Genomic DNA, 20,164 nt, shown 5'->3' on the forward strand with positions numbered 1-20,164 from the left:
ATTTAACCTCAAGAACAACTGTATGATTAAAAAGTGCAGATATGAAGGTCCATCAGTGCTTTACTTTTCTGTCATTTTCTCATTGCTTGGGAGCTCCCCCAGTTCAGCAATGATTATGAAAAGTTGCACTTCTCATGCAGTAAAGGCAGGCTGCATTTCTGGCATTCCTTTCCCAGGACTGATGCCATTCTCCCGGATGCCTGTAGAGGATGTAGTTCCCTTAGCAGACAGGAGCAGTAAGAGCTTTGTCTTCTGTGACCCAGCTACCAGAGGCAGATCCAGATTTAAGACTGTTAAATTTGGTCTCATTCTAAGATACTAACCCAGGGAAAAAAAGTCCTGAATTAGACAAAAAAAGAGAGAGTGATAAAAAACTTGTATTATTTTATATATCTGTTTTTTTAATTTGCACTTTTATTTTAAGCATGCAAACTATGCTGAAATTCAGAGCTTTAACTCTTTGAACCTTGCTCTGAAGACACAGTACTCATCTGAAGAAAGCTAAGCTAAGCATGTTAAGTGGCTTTAAACTGAAAGAGAATAAGTTTAGATTAGATAGTAGAAAGAAGTTCTTGACTGAGAGAGTAGTGAGGCACTGGCACAGGCTGCCCAGAGAAGCTGTGGAGGCTCCGTCCCTGAAAGTGTCCAAGGTCAGGTTGGAGCAACCTGATCTAATGGAAAGTGTCCCTGCCCATGGCAGTGGGGTGGAATAAGATATCTTTAAGGTTGCTTCTAACCCAGGCCATTCTATGATTCTATACATAGCCAGACTATAAACTTTGAAAGAAATAAACAAGAATTGTTTTAGTGTTGATCCTGGTCTGTTTCCTGAAATTAACAAAACGTTTAGTTGTGGGAAATTTGCTTGAGCTGTGATAAAATACAACCTACTTCAGCTACTAACCATATTTGGGCCTACAGGGATTGATCTGACAAATGTCAATAAACATTTGCTATCCTATTCACGTGCTCCTCCTCCAGATGTGCAGCTCTTCCTCATCTCCTCCTCCAGAGCCAGGAATCCCAGGCAGGCAGGGCACAGCTGTGGAGCCCCAGGACTCACCTCTGCTGCTCTCCCCAGGGCCAGGCTGGCATCTGGGTCATTGTGAGCCACGAAATTGTGGCAGGGGAAGGAGGCTGAGAGCAGCGAGCTGAGCACAAGTTATAATTAGCAACATGCTAAACTAAGGAGAAAAGGCAGATCACACTGTGTAAGCCCTCAGCAAGCGTGGTGTAGCTGTCAGCCTTTCTGTGCTATTCAGCATTTTGTCAATGCCATCTTACGAGAGCCTCTGGTACTGCAACATGCAGCACCTTTTGTAAGACAAAAAAGTAAAGTAATGGGAGGAGCAAACCTGAGCTTACCATGCTCAGGAACCAAACTCTGAGGGGCTGCAGAATTATCACTAAGGATTGCTGGCCTGTCTGGGGTGTTGGAAACGTTCTGGGTGGAGGAACACCATACTAACCACCTGTGATGGTTACAAAGGCCAGGCACAGGTGAAGCTGTGTCTCTGCTGGGACTGGTTGTCCTTGAGCAGGAGGGAAATAAAACACACAATTGGAACTCTTGCCTGAGTTACTTTTGCTTCAGAATTTTCCAGGAAAATGTCAGGGTTATAGGCATACATTATGATACCATGCAATTATATATCTTCAATTAAAGTTTCAAGGGATTGCCAGAGCAGGAAGCAAAGTGTTTGGAGAGCAGTTTTGGCCTTTTTTTTTTTTTTTTTTTTTTTTTTTGATAGACAATGTTGCTCTGCTGGTCTGCTCACCTGTAGATTCCCAGGAAAAAATGCAGGGGAAACCCACTTTTTTTTTTTATCTGCAGCGACAAACATTCTCCTGAAAAGGTAGAAGTGGAGAATTCTATGTCTGTGCACTGGTGGTATCTCCTGTCCCTCTAAGAGAGATTCTAGGCATAGATACAACAGGCAGTCCACATTGGTCTCCTGGAGGAGACTGTGTGTGTGATTGGCAGGGAGGGAGGGATATGTGTTAGTTTAGAACCAGATTAAAGTTTATAAATATATTTTAAAGACATAGTGCTCATAGTGGGCCATCATCATTTGCTGGCCCAAGGTAAAAGTGTTTTGATTGTCATTGGGAAAGTTGAAACATGGTGGTAGGAGGTAGGAAGGCCAGGGCAGCTTTCATGGGGTAAAAAGTTGCTACCACAGGGGTGCTGTAAGTAAATAAACTATTTGTCTGAAAAATGATCTCCTTTACATTTTTGCTTCTATGTATGATTCTCACACTGGGAATTTTTAGTATCTTTTGCAACACAGTTGTTTACAGTATTGTAAGTGTATAGTAAGAGCTGGAGAGTGGAGGAGGGAGTTTGGATGAGATGAGGATTGGCCTCACTAACCACAGTCATGTCTGGTTCTGTCTTCCTCTTCTTCATATGCAGATTAATTAAAGTCAGAATGAGGATCCTCTGCCCCTGATTTTAAAAAATAATACAGCTGCAGTCAGCGAGGCAGTGATTGACCAAAAGCCATGACTGGCCTGAAAGATTTCACAGAGCCAGACCAAGCTCTCCCAGTTAGATGCTGGCATTCCATGAAAGAAAAATACAGTAATTGGAGGAAGAAAAGGAGGGAAAAAATGTGTTTTCTCTCGAGGATGTGTCGTGGCATTGCTCAGTGCATGAAGTGCTAGGTTTGACCCTGTTCTGTGGGTCTCAAGCAGGATCCCAGCTGTCACATCCCTTCTTGTATATGGCACAGCTTGGATCCCTCACTCAGCCCACTCTTATTTTGCAGGGAGAATTCCTGCAGCCCTTATGTGGGAAGATGACTGGAGGTAAGAAGATCACTGTATGGAAATTATAGTGGAAAATAAGGTTGCTGCTTGCTGGGTGGAATGTGGTGAGCATCTCACACACAATCTATAAGGAGGTCTTAACAGAGTTTGGAGGGGGCTGGAGACGCTGCAGCCAGGCCCTGGCAAAACCCTTGCAGAGGAGGGAACTCAGTGGTACTTTCTAGCTGATAATCCACACAACAGCTGAAAACCAAGGGAGAAAAAGGAAGATGTGCCATTGTTGAATCAGCATCTGTGGTAAAATCACTCTCCTTGGACTGAAACAGATCTCTATCGCTGGTACTATTGTGATACCCACCCAAAGGTGCGAGCACCTCTCGTTGAGGTGTATGACTAAAGTCACTCGTGCTCCACCTGAATGTGGAGAAATAGTGAAAAGTTATATAAGGTAGGAATATAAAGAAAAGAATATGGAAGTATGTAAGTTAAGAAATTGAGAGAAGTTAGGGAAGACTCCATTGTGACTTCTGGAATGAGTTGGTGGGTGAACCTGCTTTCTCCCCCTCAGGGAAGCCATAAGGTAAGAACCTATATGATTTTCTCAACCTAACTTTTGTGAGCGATTAGAGCTTGTTAGTATGTTGCTCTGAATTCGCGCACTGCTTTGAACACGTTTGTGCGGTCAGATACTATCACCGGCAATCCTTGACCCTTAACCCGCCACAATTTTATTGTTACTCCGTAACCTGTTAACGAGAGTCCTCCCGGAGCGCTGACAGCCCGATCACTTATTAACGCTTTGAGGAAATCTCTCCTTTTTGGCGTCACACGCGAGTTTCATTCCGCTCCGAGGGTGTGCGAGCGCTGCCCGCACTAAAGATGGCGGCGGCGCTGACCCGGAAGGGGCGGCGGGGCCGGGCCGGGTGAGGGAGCGGGAGGGCGGGATCGCCCATCCCGGCGCGGCCGTGCGGGAGCCCGGCCAGCCCAGCGCGGCCAGCCCGGCCCAGCCGAGCGGGGCGTGGGGGTGCCGGCGGCCGCCGCCATCGCAGCCCGCATGGGGCGGGCTCGCTCCGTGCGCCGGGGCCGGGGGCGCCGCTGAGGGGCGGCAGCCGCGGCGCCATGCAGGGCGCGGACCCGGCGGCGGCCATGAAGGGGCCGGAGGGCGAGGGCAAGACGGAGCCGCTGCCGGCGGCGGCGGGGCAGAGCAGCGGCGGCAGGAGCGGCGGCGGCCGCGGCGGCAACAAGGGCTGGCAGTACAGGTGGGCGTGAGGCGCGGTGAGGGGCGGCGGGCCCGGAGCTGCCCAGCCGGGTGGGCGGCGTGGCTGCCCCGGCTGCGGCAGCAATGGAACCCCCCCGGCACCGCCGGGGCGCGGCGCAGGGGACGCGGCTGCCTCGGTCCCCGTGCCCACCATCGCTGGGGTGCCCGTGGGCGGGCGGCTCCCGCTCTCCATCCGCACGGAGCTGCCGGGGGATGATGTGACTTTGCCTCTGCCTCTCAGATCCTCTTTTCCCCTCGCAGAACGTGGAGACCTGTTTAAAGTTGCTGGAGGCGCTTCACCCCTTTCCAGTCTTTCCAAAAAACGCCAAACTTTGTGCCGAGTTTTAGATGTTTTTAAAGAACTTAATGGCAATCATTAATTTTTTTTAATTGATGATCTCTGTTAGTTGCTGAGTGTGCACGGAGTTTCATCCTTATCTAACTTGTTTTAAGAACGGCGTTGCTTAGCATAAATCAGAGTGATTACTCAGGTTCAGCAAGTCAGCAGAAGGGAGCAGGGAAAGCCGGAGAAGCTGAGCTCACGGCTTTAGTTTGAATTATTTGCCTGTGTGTCCGGGAGACTTGAGGGTTTCCATATGCCTTTTTCCTGCTGTGCTTTCTGTTTGAACACGTTCCCCCTCACACGCTGGTAGCGGGCTCCACAGCATCACCCGCGAGGTTCCCGGCTCTCTCCGCCTTGGCTGGCGTTCTGCCATGTTGCTGTTGAAAATGCTGCTGTTGTGTGAAGTTTGCACACTTCCCCTTCAAATGGAGACTCTCCAGAGCCGTCATCTGCCAGCCCAGATGGACTGGCTCGCTGTTTGCTGCGTGTGGGGACCGCAGAGCCGGAGCGTGCTGCGGCCGGACGGAGGGACCGGGGTGACCCCGGGACACGGGCACCCAGGGCCGGCATGGGCAGGCACCGAGCTCCCCGGAGCTTTGGGAACAGCGCGGTCATCGCTGAGAATCTGGGTCATGAGTATTTCACTTTTCTGGTGACTAGTGCCGGAAAGAGAAGTGGTGATTTCAGGGTGAATGTTTCAGGCTGTTAAGTCCGGAAAACTAATTATTAGATGTAGCTATTGGCTGTTTTAAGCACTGTTTTTCCGGTTGCTTTTTAAAGTCTGTGTTCGAGTAGAACTGAATTTTCTAATGAAAATTGCTGTTACTATAACCAAGCACACACTATGGGACACAGGAGTTAGTTTATGCAATCACAATGGAAATATTTTATATTTTTATGTGGAATTGGAGGCAGTGGAAGGGATGAGATGCCTGATTTGCCTGGATGTCTTTTTAGCTATACTTTTTAGCTATACCAGTGTTTGTGATGGTGGTCACTGGTCAGTGCTGTCCAGTGAAATTCCACTTTATAAAATTATCCATCCAATTGCTTTGTTTCTTCCTTCAGTGCTACGGCTTGTATGGCAAAAATTGAACTGACCCAAGTATTAGCCATTTTCATGGCTTGACAGCTCTAAGTGGGATACTTTTCCTTGTAGCTATCAATATCTGGTTTAATTTGCTCTAAAACTTTAGTGCAGTTTATTTTTTCATTCTAGATCTTTTGGAGAAACTTAGTGTACTAATTCTATTACTGTGGACACTTGAGATACCTCACTGTTAATCTCTGCTGTGTTTGGGATCAATTATTTACTCCTACATTTGTCTCTCTATCTAATTACCCTCAAAATATCACCTTTCCCCCCTGTCTCCTAGAAAGCCCTCCTGAATGAGCTGCTGTAGCTTAGTTTTCACTTTATGAATTACTTTTGTGCTAAAATGTATTTGACAAAAGACAAACTCCCCAGTGATAAATCAGTGTCTAACATACAGGTTTCAGAAACAGATTTTCTGGGGACTTTTGGTGGAAGTTTGGTATTTTAACTTTCCTAGCACAGAGTTTGGGCAATGTGTGGTCTCATAGATTGGCAGGAGTAGGATCATGGGGTACTTGCTCTCCACAGACCACATCTGGTGCAGAAGTTTAGCTCACTGTTTGGTGAAGCAGCTGGTCAAAACAGCTGTAGCAGAGTTGTCAGACAGTGGGACAACAGGTACTTGGTACTCCAGTGCTCCAAGTGGGAAATTGAGACTATGGATAAAAAATAAACCTCCAAGACTGCTGGAACCTGAAATAATGAAAACTGAATTTCTCAGAGAGGTGCAAGGTCACGTATACTTGGCATAAATTGAGTATCTAGAAAATGAAAAAAAAAATGAAGCAGGAAGCCTGACTTTATATTTCTGTAGGGGAATAATAGGGAGATTTTTAAATAGCTGTGGTAGAGCTAGATGAGATATTTATTATAGTGGAGAAGTGGCAACCAGAGGCTGCCAGACACTTCAGATGATGTGGAGATGGAGCTGGGTCTCCTGTCAAACTTCATGCTTGTAGCCTGTGCATTGGTGAGTTTGGGCAGCCAGCATAGCAGTGGCTCTTCTGAAATTTGTGAGGGATTGGTTTCTGCTGAGGATAGGAAGATGATTTTTTTTTTTATTATTTTTAATTTACTTAGTAGAAGGTAAGAGTTCTTGAGAAACTGCTGTTTCAGCCATCTGACAGGAAGTGATCTTGTTTTCTTGTAAATGCGTGATCAGGTCAGAGTGTGTCTGAGAACAACCAACCACTGGCTTCATTTTCCTGACTGGGGCAGGAGCAGCCTGAGTGTAAACTTGCATTTCAGTGGATAAAGAGAGCCCCAGAGGCTCTGCTACACACTAAATTCTTTAACCCTGTCTTCATTTAGAGAAACAATTACCAGGAGGTAAGACTTCTGAATATCTTCAGATTGCTGTAAGATTACTTGATGAAGTAGTTTAAGATGATATTATTTTCTGTATTTTCAGCAGTAACCAAGCTGTGAAGTAAGTACAGCCTCACCCACAGAATTACTTGCACTCAGCAGTTCTGCCTTACCTTATGACCATGTTCATTTGGTTTTGCCTTGCTCTGGGTTAAATGAACAAGAGTGCTTTCAAAGCAGTGAGGGAAAGGAGGCAGGTTGGGCTGGTACTTCTGCAACATGTGATGTGTAGTCATTCAAATAACATAAAAATTTCACAACCAGAATGCAGAATCTTCTATGAGCTGAAGGGAGAGCTGATCAGAACATGTGCTAGGGAAGTGTAACCAGTCCTGTCAGCCTGGCTTGAGGGGCTTTCAGATTTTAATAATTTTGAGAGAAGTGAGTGGCAATCACATGTTCTTATTTATCTACAAAATGAAATGTTCAAAGCACTGTAGTTGACTAGAGAAATAAGATTGTCTTTCCCACTTGGAGACATGATAATATGCTGTCCTCTTATGCTTTTCTTAGTGGTTCTGCTCTCAAATATGTAAATCAATTCTGCTATTAAAACTATTCCCAGCATTTCTTCCCCTGCTATTAGAAATACAGGTAAAGTTTTCATGAATTTCCCAAATTATTGCTGATTTTGAAGCTTACAAGTTGTATTTAAAACCTATTTGCTTTTTCACTTCTGCTTGTATTTTTTAGATAGCTCTGTTCCTTATTTTTCAAATGGTTTTAGCATCTGTTTGCTATGGATTTAGCCATGTATAGTTATAAAATGCTGCAGATTGTGTCTTTTGCTCTTTGTTTAAGGAAGTGAGTTGCCTTTTTTTCGTTGTTCCTGAGAGTTTGCCTGAGTGCTGCAGGGTTACTCACAATTGTCAGTTAGTTTAGAAAACCATTTGGATGAAAGTAGCTTCAAGGAGTAAATTTCCTAGACTAATAGTAATTTTTTTACTTTTTTTTTTTTCTTGCTAGGTGTGACAATGGCCAGTAAGAGGATTCCTCATGCTGGGTGGCTTCTGCTTGTCATTAATTAATTTATTAAGTTAGACAGATTCTCTTGCAGAATTACTCTGTGTGGCTTTGGGCTGGAGTAGGAGGCTGAGAAAAAGAGCAGAGAGAGACTTTTGCCAAAGGGTAACACTAAACGTTTTTTGGATGCAAATGGATAACAAATTTTAAACAAGTAAAATGGTTGCCAGTCTTTTTTTTTGTGGATTTTAGGGCTTTTTCAGTTGACACTATGCAAATCTCTTCATAAATCCTAAAAAAGGGGAGTAAACAGTTACTGACCTTAATTCAGTCTTCTGTGCTTGAGCAGGCCAGCATGTGACAATGTAGCAGAAGAACTGGTAACTGAAACAAGTGAATATATTTTAATTCTGCCTTTTGAGATGATCATGAACACTTTTTCATCAAATCATCCAGTAGGAAATGTGTTTTAAAGGCAGTGCTCATTTTTCTAAGTTTGATCCCAGTTCCTGTTGAGGATGACTAACAAGGCTTTGCACTTCAAACACACGTGCAATGAAAGAAGCAAAGCATGTGAAGCTGAGCTAGGCTGTGGAAGCATCTGGTTCTCATTTGTGCTGTCTTGCAAAAATGATCTAATTAGTAATAGTAAAGGGAAAAGTATCTTGAAACTGACACAGTACTGATCCTTGTGTTGGGGGTGTCCCAGCGTCAGTCTTAGTTGCAAGGAGATGTACTGAGTGTTCCTAGTTTCTCTGTGTTTCTTGTTCAAGAAGTTTTGATCTTGGGAGGATAAATTTCATCTGTTTGGTCATTAAAGCTGGAACCAGCTTGGTAGAAGCAGATACAGGAGGTGATGGCAGCTCAGTGTTCTACAACATTTGCAAACCTCTCCCTTGCTGGTCCTCTGTTCTTGTCTGGGAATCAAGTCCTTGCTTAGGCTGAGGAGGGTGCTGTGTGCTGACCTCATCAACTGGCTCCTGAGAGCAGGCCACAATTTAGGCTTTGCTCCCTGTTGCTTGCTAAGTAGAAGAAATGTCCCAAACTTTCATGAAAATGTTAGTGTCATCCCAGGACAGTTCTCTCTAACACTGGTACCCCAAGTGCTTCCTTTTTATTACCCATCTCCCTTGTTCTGGTTTTTATTTTTACATTGCTTGAAACAAAATTCTTTGGGATTCTAGGTGGAGTTTGTGTATATTTGCTGGAATCAATTGCTGTAACTCCCTTCTTTGTGGTGCACAGCTGCAGAGGGACAGAGGCTGTAATTTTGTGGTGTCACTCCCAAATGGGAGGCCTGGCAAGGTCTGCTCCTGTTTTGATTTTCCCCTGCTCTTGCAGCTCACTTCCTCAGTATCTCACTGTTGTAAGAACCTGCTGGCATTGTCACATTGGGGTGCCACCTCCCAAGGGAGATGATGTTTGTAGTGGCATCTTTTGGCTTGGCTGGTGGCTCTGATGCCTGTGTCAAAGTGAGTCCTGACCTTCCTTATTTCTGTTTCTGGTGATGTGTGGAGATACCTCAGCACTGCAGGACCTTCACAAAGCCCATGCTGCTCTCTTTGTAACTGGTCCTTTGAGGTGTGGTTTGGAGTGCTGAAAAGATGATTTTCTCAAGTGGTTGCTGTGAAATTCAGAATTTATTTTTGCAATTTTGTATGTTCCTTTTATTACTAAAACTCAGATTAGGAGTGCTGTCACATTTGTTTGATATGCTGGAGGGAGCTGGCTGAAAAATCTGGTGCCTGAATTTCTTTATCCTCATTTGACTCTTTGCTTAAAGAGTATATTGTGCTCCTAACACTAATTTAGAAATTCTGCACTTCACATAATTTGCTCATTAGAATAGACAAGAAGCTCATATTGAAAATGATCAGGCAGTTACATCCATCTCAGGATGCATTCTGTGTTATTAAAATATTAAGGTCATCTTTTACCAAACTGATTTTACAGTTGCTAAAGCCCCAGGCACTTTTTAAAAGGCAGGTGAGCCCTTCATGTTCACACATGTATTAAACTTGGATAATTGGCGTTGGAGCAGATGTGTCATAAATTCAGAGAAGCAAATCTTGATGTGAGGGGTAGTCAGTGGATACAGCTGGGGAAACAAGTTTGGGTAATTTAAGCAGCTTCATGTTGACTGATGTTCTAGTAGGGAATGTGAGCCCAATTCCTGAGCCAGGTGACAAGGTCTGGGCTTCCTTCTCCAGCCCTGTGGCTCCTCAGTGAGTGGCTATCAAGAGTCCCTCTCTTGCTTCTCACAGCCTCTCCATGTTGGGCAGTCAGGGGTGTCACATGTGGGAGTTGGTTCTGGCATCCAGTGTACTTATCTTCATAGTGGGATGTTCACTTAGAGTTCAAATTAAGCTAAAATGAAGAAGCACCAATTTTTGGGTAGTGTCTAAATACCAACTAATTTGTGCTGTCCATGGAATAGATTTCTGCAGGGATTAATGGCTGTTACAAATATCTATCTTTCACTAAGTGCAAAGAGTATTTTTCAACTTCACCTTTTCTAATGTAATTATGTAGCAGCCAGTTAATTAACCACAGTACAACATTAACATCCTGCTGTGCCACACGCTTTCTCTCCCCAGAGAGAAGATGGAAAACAAACTGCCTGTGCATGACCTGATCACATTGCTTAATGCAGAAGCAGAAAGCAGCAGCTGCTGCTGTTACCTTATCCTGGGAAGGCTCCTGAGCTGTGCTCATCGTTCTGTGGAAATCAAGGCACAAGTGCAGTGAGCCCTGTTTACTCACAGACCTTGCCTTGACGTGCCCTCTGATCACCTGCCAGCACTGGTGAATTCCTGTGGGGTCTGGCTGTCCCCTGGTGTCGGTTTCTCGGCTGTTTCAATGACCTGGAAAGGCCCGGGGTGGCCTTGGACAGCCCGCGCTCCAAAGGACGAGAAGAGGCTTCAGATCTTTTCTTGGTCTCGGTGTTTATTAATTGTTTATCTAAAAGATTTTCTCTTGGCCTGACAGAGGTCTGCTCAGCAGCCAGCCATGAGCACACTGCGAGCCCCCGGGGCGGTCACCTATCTTTATACCCGAAGTTACGTATACAATATTTATCATTTTTCCCCAATACCTTTTACCCTTATTAACCAGTGCACTTTTAGTAATAACCAATCCCAAAGTGCCAACATCACCACAGAAGATGGAGGCCAAGAAGAAGAAGAAGGACAGGACACGCCCCAATTCCTCCATCTTACTTCTTTAGACCCCCCTGTACAGAAATCCTAAACCCTGTGTTTCACACTAATTAACTTATCCCTTCACCATTCACCCCAGTGAAATCCTCCCATCCTCATACAGGTGTCCTCTCTCGTGCAGGATCAAAGTCCAGCCACCAGACACTTCTGGCAACATCCCAGGACTCCCGAGCCCCCCAAGGGTGGTCTCGGTCACTCTGCACATCAGTCCTGAGGTGCTGAGATCCCACACCCTGGCAGTGCTGCCAGACAACTTTCTGCTTAGGGTGCTTTCAAAGCTTGCACCTTTTCAGATTTTCTCTCCTGTGTGTGTTAATGTTGAAATGGGAGGGGAGGGCAGGCTGAAGCTGGGTAGGAGAAATGCTGCTCCTTTGGGTGTGTTAAGCTGCCAATCTTGTATTTGACAGCTTGCTCTGGAGCTTTTTGCTGTGGGTAAGCATTTTTCCCTTTTTGCTTTCAGTTGTGAATTCCGGAGTTTTCAAGGAGGCTGGAAATCTTTGAAGTCTTGGTTAATATTTAGATATTGTCAAATTAGTTTCCCAAAGAGCCTGTTTTGCCCTGAGAAAGTTGGTTACTTTCATTGCACATTGTTGTATCAGAAAGCAAGAGATCAGCTGGGCAGAACTGCAGGATGCTGCATAAAGGAGCTGGTTTCTGACCCTGGCTCTGACTTCCTTTGTGGTAATAGTCATATATTATTCAAACTGCTTTTCCCTGGTGATCACTAACTGTGTTCCCCTTTTTCTTGGAGGACTGTTTTTGGAACAGTTTGCTCTGATTTTGCAAAACTTTTGCAGGGTCACAGTTGCAGCTGAAATCAGCAGAACCCATGATTTGAATGTATGAATAAAATAAAATAAAAATTGGACTTCATCTGTTTCAAAATTAGGCAGAAAATTCATTGTGCTTCAGTTCCCTATATCCAAATGGAATTATAATATTTTTGTCCTCTTACTGTTGAGTGCACAAGTCCTTCATAAATGTCCATAGCAAGCACAAGAAAACCACGAGGGAACTCATTATTAGAGCTTGAGTGCCAAATGCATAGTACCTCCTACTCATTGCACCATGAAAAGGAGCACTTTTGAATAATTCCTTGTCTGGGAATCACCCTTCCCTTCAAGCACCAAACAAGAAAGTAGCCCTGCTCTCTTTATATATGGTGATAGTCATAGGTGGTTAATGTGTATGCTTTCTTATTTAGAGTGTAAATCTTCCTGGTGTCCTCCACCTCAATTTTAATGTAAGAGTATTTTTGCTTAATTTCTCTGTGTTCAAGATTTATGGAATAATTTGGGTTGAGATGGGCCTCTGGGAAATCTCTCATTCTCCTGCTCAGAGCTTCAGAGTTAGAAGATGTATTTCAGTGTTGCTTTTAATTGTTTGCCAGCTAGACTTTAAACTACTGGCCATTGCTTCTTGAGTCTGGTGGTCCACACAGGCTTTTGCTTGTATTTATGAATATTTAGATAACATCAATTGACAATAGGCTATTTAAGTGTGTTCTTATTTACTTGAAAAGTGATAATAATTATTATCCTCAGTATTTAACCTGAAATGTTGCAAATAATATTTCAAAAATAATTGCAAAGCAAGAGGCTCATCTGAGGTAGCTGATCCTATTTACCTTCCATTTCAGAGTTTTATTGCTGCAGAGTCCAGAATGGCAATGTGTAATTGTTAATATAATCTTTTAAAAATGCATACTCGCAAATACTCACATCTCAAGACTGCAAGGGCATATCTGCACATTTCTGGTAGGATAAGAATGGCTAGACTAGAAGAGAGCAGAATGCCTTGGGATGGAGGGTGTAGTAAGCTGAACCACGTTGGACTGTGCCAAAGAATGACTGAAGATACAGAGGTCTGCTCCACCGGTCTCTGTGGATGTGTTTACCAGGATCCACTGCTTTCCCAGCTATCACAGGCAGCACATTGTCCAAAACTGCAAAGGGGCTCACCCATCACTGTTTGCCTTGTGTATATTATATCAGCATTGTTCAATGGGCAGAGCAGTTTTAATTTGACTGATTGAGCTTTCTGAAGCTAGATTTTGTGAGAATTTTGGGTTTGGTAACAGTAATGTGTGAAACTGTGCATTATAAATGGTAGCAAAGCTGCAGGCAATCTCTCCAGAGGCATTAAGGGGAGAGCTCAGACCTTTTGAGGTCCTTGTTTTTTGTATGCTCCAGCTCTAAAATGATATTGGCTAAATCTACAGTTTGTTTTCCACTGATATCATTGCAGCAAAATCTGCTGGATTGGCTACTGACTCTTTGGTGCAGCTTCAGTTCTGTTCTGCTGATGCAAATCCACAAATAAATTGTCCATAAGTGGAGTTCTTGCTGACTTGGGGTGTTCACCTGTGTGTGAGACAAACTGCTGAGCTGAATGTCACTGCAATTTTTTCTAGGCAGATGTATTGTGAAAGATAGAGAGCTCTGTAAATTATAAAGTAGCTGAACAATCAGTTTTATAGTCGTTATGTGAGAACAATTTTGCTACTTATTAATTAAATATTGTCTCTCTTCTTCTTCTTGCTGGACCACAAAAGTGTTACAGTAGTTTGATTTGTATGTATTAATGCTGAAAAGAGGAGAATGGAATACAAATTTAGTTAAGATGATTTAAAAAAACCCAAAAAAACTGTTAGGTAGTATTGATAGAACTTGAGGTGCCAGAACAAGTGTTGTGTTGAGAGCAAGGGTTGGGGTTGGTAGGGAGGCTGGGCTGCACTATGGGAATCAAGGACAGCTGATGGCTCATTTTGGCTCTGCCACACCTTTTCTTTGTGGAAACCCCATGCTGCTCTTCCAACGCTTGTCTGTGCTCCCAAGGATTTACAGGAGTGCATGTGGAGAGAAGTTTTTATATCTAATGAGGGCGTGTGCGTTGCTGCACACTTGGAGCCAAGTGGTGTTCTGAAGTATCCTCAGGGTCTGCTGTTGATGTTCTTGTCATGGTGTTGGACCTCTTTTCCTTGCACTTGTTTCTGGTCTCTGAATTTCTAATTGAGTAGTCAAACACAAGAGCCGAAGAGCAGGAGCTTTGCTGCCACTTCTCAGCTCACTATAGAGCACTGCTGGTGAGTTGCACAGCAAGGATGGTTGGTTTTCCTTTCTTCCAGAAGCTGTTTGGAAAAGCAGAGGTAATTGATTGATGCTTCTGCCTTACCTTGGGTTTCCTGGGGAGCATTCTCCTGCACCACAGAGCTGTGGAGTTGGAGTGTGCTGAACTGGGTGGTGGTTTCTTGCAGTTGCAGAAGATATGCCTGAAGTGTTCAATGCTGACATAGCTGTTGGGATTTTTTTCCCCTTTCTCTTCTCCACTGCCTACCCCTCTGTGTAAGGAAAAGGGAAATCAGTGCACTGTAGATAAGCACTTTGCAGTGCCCAGTGAGGAAAAAGCAAGCCATTGCCAACAGTGAACCTGTGAGCAAACAGATGAGCAAGTTCAGTGAAAATGGTCACTTTTTCCAACTATAATTGAAATCACTCATTGGTTTGTACTGTTACAAGCCTCATTTCTTTTTTTTTTTTTTTAATGCTTTGCCAGCTTTTAATATGAAGACACTCTTGCACCAGGGGTTTGCATCTTGCTGTGAGCTCAGTAGAAAGGAGCATCTTCCCTTGGCCAAGATCCAAAGGCACTGTCATAACAGTGGTCGTGGCAGCTCTGGAGGCAGGATCAAAATCTTCTGGAGGCTGGATCCCCCTTCAGGAGCCCTCCCTGACATCTTCATGGGCTCCAGAGTCCTGGCCATCCTTCCTGCTGGCAGCAAATCCCCACATACTCAGCTGCTGCTTGAAGTCAGGCCTTATGCACGTCAGTGGGGAAGCCTTTGGCCGCTGTGTTTGCTCTTCAGACAGCTGTTGGGTCTGGAGAGACTTGGCTGCTCAAAGCTTCCCACGTGGTGCTGTCTGGGTCCCAGCAAAATTGAAATCATCTGAAGGGCAGTCTTGGAACTGTTCTGTAGCTGCTTTGCTGTTGGGTGTAATTTTTGTGCCACTGCGAGGTTTTTTTTCTGTGGGGCTTTCATGGCAACTTGCCCATGAAGGGTATGGAAAAAGGTTGGCAAAGCCTTTTGCATTTTTTTAATTGCTGCTGCTTCTCAGAGGAAATGTTGGCCCAGGTGCGAGCCTGGGTGTCTTGGCAGAAGCTCCTGAAAGACGTCATTGTGGGACTACTGTTCCTCTGTATCTGCGTCCAAAGCTCGGGTGCTGCACATAAACAGGATGCAGGGGAATTTGGCCTGATTGTCACTGTCTTCTTTCTTCCCTGGGACAGGAGACCACCCTGCAAGGCACTGACAGCTGCTGCAACTTAGGAAAGGACAAGTAAAACCAGAGAAGGATAAATAAGCTAACAGTGATCCTTTGTGAATCTTTTGTTCCTATTATTTTTTTTAGTAGCATGTAGATATGTAGAAATCTGGCTTGTGGTAAACATCTCTTTGATGTAAGGGAGGGATAATTTTGTGGGAAGAACATGAACTGATGTGTAATTGTTCACAGATGTCTGTCATTTGCTTAAATGGACAGTCTCAGTCCATCTCAGTGTTTATAAACTAAAATATTGTGATAAATGGATAGTCAAGTTCAATGGTGTTCAGCCTTTGGGAAAAAACCCCAGATTTTGGGAGGTGGTAGATGTTGCTGGGCTAGAGTTCAGATGTTGTTCTGAACTGAAAAGTATGTGTTCTGCATACCTCTTTTCTGGATTGTAATTTGTATAATACCCTCACTTAAAGTAGTCCAGAAAAAGTCAATCTTTTTTTTTTCATGTCCTTAAGACTGTGATCCGTCTGTTGCAACATTTCCTTTCTTTGACAGGACATGTGAATTTCAACAGAACTAGGCCCTTTAGGGATTGTTGACTCATGGTGCTGAGCTGTTGCTATTCCTCTGACAATCTGAGACTGTGGTGAGCATTTTAAATAGCAACAACAGTGTCTTGGCTATGGAAAGACACTTGTAGCCATAGGTACAGGTACGTGCATGTAGGCAGCAGTGTGACTGCAGAGGGATTCTAAAATTCAGGAGAGATCCCAAGGGAGCCAGCCCTCACTGTCAGCCTTAAGCTGCTCAGTGTTGTGTGTCAAGTTCACTTTTGAAATCTGTTTTCTAGAAGTCAAAAACCCATATGTTGGGAACTTTGGAGGCTTTTGAAGTAGACTGGTGACTTTGAGACAGGTTTGCCAGCACTATTACCATGAAACAGCAGTAGGAGCTTACTCATATTTTATGAACTGTGGTTATCTGTGAGCAGAGCCAGTGCTTGAACCTCAACCTCTTGTTCTCAAGTCTACCATTTTACAAGGATTCTGCAGTGCTCTGTAGAGCTTGGCTGTGAGTTCCATACTAGTGAAATGTTACTGGGTTTTCTTTGGGTTGGGTGTGCTTTTGTATTTTTTTTTAATGCTAACTGCCTTACATCACTGCTTTAGGAACAACAAATATCTTGGTTTAACTCTTGCTGTGGAGGCACTAACCTTAAAATTCTTGAAGAAGTGCTTTAGTTACAATCCCTGGCCTTGTTCATAAAAAAATACTGAAAATATTTTTCTGTATTCACACATGCAGAAGATTAGGAGGTTAACTGTAGTTCTGTCATCTGTTTATGTATAGAATTTATAGAAAAGTAAATTTATAGAATTTATTTTTTGTTGATTGCAGTTTGCAGAGTGGGTTTAGATTTCTTCAGTGTATATAATTTTCACTTATTTAAAAATAAGCCATTGTTCAAATGGTGGAATATTAATTCTCAGTCACTTTCTTGGACTTCCATGGGGCAGTGTTTTCAAAGCCTTGCAGCTGAGCCCTCTGGGACTGATGAGGTTAGAGATATAAATTACTGAAGAGGAGGCATTTGGAGATGTTTGGGTCCAGACAAAGTGAAAATCCAAGTGGAAAGGAATATGCAGATGATGGGAAAATGTATTGGTAATTTAATGTGGAACTACATCACCAGAAGAGCTGCACTCCCTTCTCCAATGTGTTTTTCTGCATGACAAAGTCAGCTATTTTATCTGTCACACCCAAAAAACCAACCCAGAGGTCAAATTATTTTAATCAAAGGCTATTTAATTTACCCTTGTCAGATGAATGGACTTCCATAGGTCCTACACAAAGTCCTGCTGCATTCACTGCAGTCTGAATTTACCTTTCTGATGTTTCTTGGGTTCTTTAGAGGTACCTGTGATTTGGGGAACATTGGTTAATGGGGGTGCAGTGGCTGTACCCTGAATGTGCAGGGCTGTGTGCAGTGTGTCACTGAAAAGCAAGGGTGTAGCTTGCATTCACTGGAGCTGAAAAACAATTAGCTGTGACTAGGGACAATTTTCAGATGAGTAAAACCCAAGCTCATGCATTTTTATGACTATGCAATCTCATAATTTTCAGCTAAATGAAGACAGTGAGCAAGTCTAAACTGTACTTCCCTTGTTTGCCAATAATAACAAATAAGAGGTGTCTGCAGAGGATGAGTTTGATTATGTCTCCTTTAGCTTCTCTGTACATTTAAAATATACAACACCCTCTGCTCTCCTTGGTTTTATTTTAATCTCTAGTACCACTTAATGAGCTATTAGAAATTAAATTCCTAGATAGTCCTGCTGGCTGCTCTCCATTGCAGGATATGACTGCAATACTGATTGTTGCTGTAATAGCTAGGACACATTTTTTGCTTTTAAAAGTAACATTTAAAATCAGCAACTTGGTTTTTTTCTTTAAAAAATGTATATTCTTGTATCTCTTGGCTTGTGTTATATCACTGAAAGTGATTTACTCTGTGGCTGTTTTCATTAGTGTCACCCTAAATGACTTCCTTTAAGATGAAACAGTGTAGCATGTTATATTTATGAAATTGTCAGATTTCTAATTAATCTGTTGTCTATAAATGAGGTATAGACAGCAGCTTCAGCTGTTACTTAAAATTTACCCCAGTACTTAGCCCAGTTATCTTTGCAACCAAAACCCACTAAGGGAGATGATCCCTTGGCTCTCATAGTCCTGTTTTCCCCACTTTTCCCCTTTTGCTGACATGGGGCTACTTTATCCATTCAAGAACTAAGAGAGATTGCTGCTGCTCCAATGGACTCTGAATAATTTCATTTACTCTTCTACCTACTACAGCCTACAGAAAATTTAAATAAGATTAGAAACAAATTTATTTTGGAGAAACAAATAGTGTCTGATATTTGGGTCGTTGTTTCAATTCTTCTTTGTAAAAATAGGAGCTTTTTTCTCATGCTGGACCTGAATTGTCTATCAAGAGTGTGTTCTTAAGTGTGGGGTTATGTCCTATTGTGGGGTGAGGGCATTGAGGTGGCATTTCTAGATTTTTGGGAACATACAGCATAAAGTGGGTCTTAAAACTGTGGTCTTAAATAAATTGAGTAATTTGTAGTCATGGTACTTGTAAGCCTTATTTAGGGCAATTGATTTTCAGAAATGGCAAAGTATATTGCATAGTGATATTAAATCTCCATGCCAAGTGCCTTTGGTGGACTCTCATTTTTTGGTGGGTGTTGCAAGTCAAATCTTTGAAGGAGAAACTGCTGGATTTTCCTGTCAGGCCCAAGGAGATGTTTTGGCTTCTGGTTTAGGTCTCAGAGTGTGTTGATGTGACCTGCACTTGCATGTTGTGTTCTGTAGGACATCTGTTCAGGAGCATGGCTGTGTAGGGGAAGGGTGCTGGGCACAAGGGATTAATAACACCACACTGATGTAGGAGTAGCTACAGACTGTTTAGCTTGGAGGCTGCAGTCCAGGGCTCTGTTAATAAACTAGTGAAAGTTAATTTTGTCTAGGAGTCCAAAAGTATAAAATCTGTTGTGAAGAGAGAGCAGGAGCCAGAAGCAGCATGGATACAAAGTCTTTAATTACCTGAAACTTGTAAAAATGTGCCTAGAAGTGCCTGTTGAATTGGTGCAGCTAATTATGGTTTGAAATTATTTGGGATTCAATATGTCTGGTTAAATTGTCATAAGAAACTATTTTAGGAACAAGGCTGGAAAATCTTTAAAGTGTAGCTATTAAATTGATAGTGCTATTCTAAAAATGAACATTAAAATTCATCTCCTGAGAATAAAGATGGTCAGAAGGATCTAAAATACATTTAGCATTGTCTGATTGCTTTTCTGTCTCTTTTTATAGTGATCACATGGAAAATATTTGTGGCTACTTAATGAAATACACCAACCTTGTCACTGGCTGGCAATATCGGTAAGTCTTTTGTGGTGCTTTTTAGTAATGGTGGTGTCTGCAGCATCCAAATGAACATGTTTCAGATTTTTTAAATAATACTTAGAATTCCCTTTTTCTACTAGGAAAACTTTATGCAAGAATCTCATGCTTTTCTCAATATAGATTAAGCTAATGTGTAGATGAATAATATTTGTATTAAGGCATGAGTATAAAAAAGGCATAGGCAATATAAAGCAGTTAACTCATTTAGTGGCTTATAACTATATTTGTATGTGTAAAAAGCATTAGGTTTTTTCTCCTTTTCCATTAAAAAATATTGTCTTTGTGTTTTCTGCTGAGTCTTCACCTTTGTGCCAAATAATGCTATTGCTTAAAAAAAAATAAGACTTCATTATTGTAAATTCTAATTCAAGCAGGGTTTTCTCTTTCCTGAGGATGTTGTCTCCCCTGGAATAACTTGATTTTCTGTGTCAGGTGAAATTCTCTGGTCAGGTTTCATGCTGTTCCTAGAGTAGCACAGTGCAACCAAATTAATGTTGGAGAGAAAAGTCCTTAGTGTACCACACTGTGCCACCTGTGCTGCCCCTGGCATGGAGTGACTCATGTCAATGTACTCAGCATTAAACTCAAGTGAAAGTTGAAGCATAATGTCCAGTTCCATAAAAAAAAAAAAATCTGGCATTGCTTCAGTTTCATGGTTTTGCATCTCAGCTCCTTTGTATCTGGGGCTGTTTTAATGTATGTAGTTTAAAGATTTATTAAGCCCTAATGCTTCGGGATATAATTTTTGATTCCTATAATTTTATGATAATGTTCTTCTGTGAGTATGTTGTTCTGTTGTGCAATCCCTGTGCTGTAAGAGAAAAAATGCCAAGAAATTAATTTTTCTGCCATCTTGGGGACATAATTCACAGGTTTAGGGTTTTTCTGACACAAGTC

General features: G+C 42.8%; 1 protein-coding gene across 2 annotated transcripts in view; it reads left to right on the plus strand.

Annotated features, from left to right (window-relative positions):
* Window positions 1-2,776: 2,776 nt before the first annotated feature.
* Window positions 2,777-20,164, plus strand: part of OSBPL11 (oxysterol binding protein like 11) — a 40,208-nt gene continuing 22,820 nt past the window's right edge. Inside the window, exons 1-2 of one of the 2 annotated variants that reach the window (XM_063161675.1) lie at window positions 2,777-2,811; window positions 19,175-19,243. In XM_063161675.1, the coding sequence (XP_063017745.1) occupies window positions 2,792-2,811; window positions 19,175-19,243 (89 nt within the window). In that variant the 5' untranslated portion in view covers window positions 2,777-2,791. Of the gene's footprint in view, window positions 2,812-3,891; window positions 4,032-19,174; window positions 19,244-20,164 lie in introns of those variants that run through there. The other variant, XM_063161674.1, reaches the window with a different exon arrangement.

This window comes from Melospiza melodia, chromosome 8 (assembly GCF_035770615.1).
Source record: "Melospiza melodia melodia isolate bMelMel2 chromosome 8, bMelMel2.pri, whole genome shotgun sequence".
NCBI classification, from domain to species: Eukaryota; Metazoa; Chordata; class Aves; order Passeriformes; family Passerellidae; genus Melospiza; species Melospiza melodia.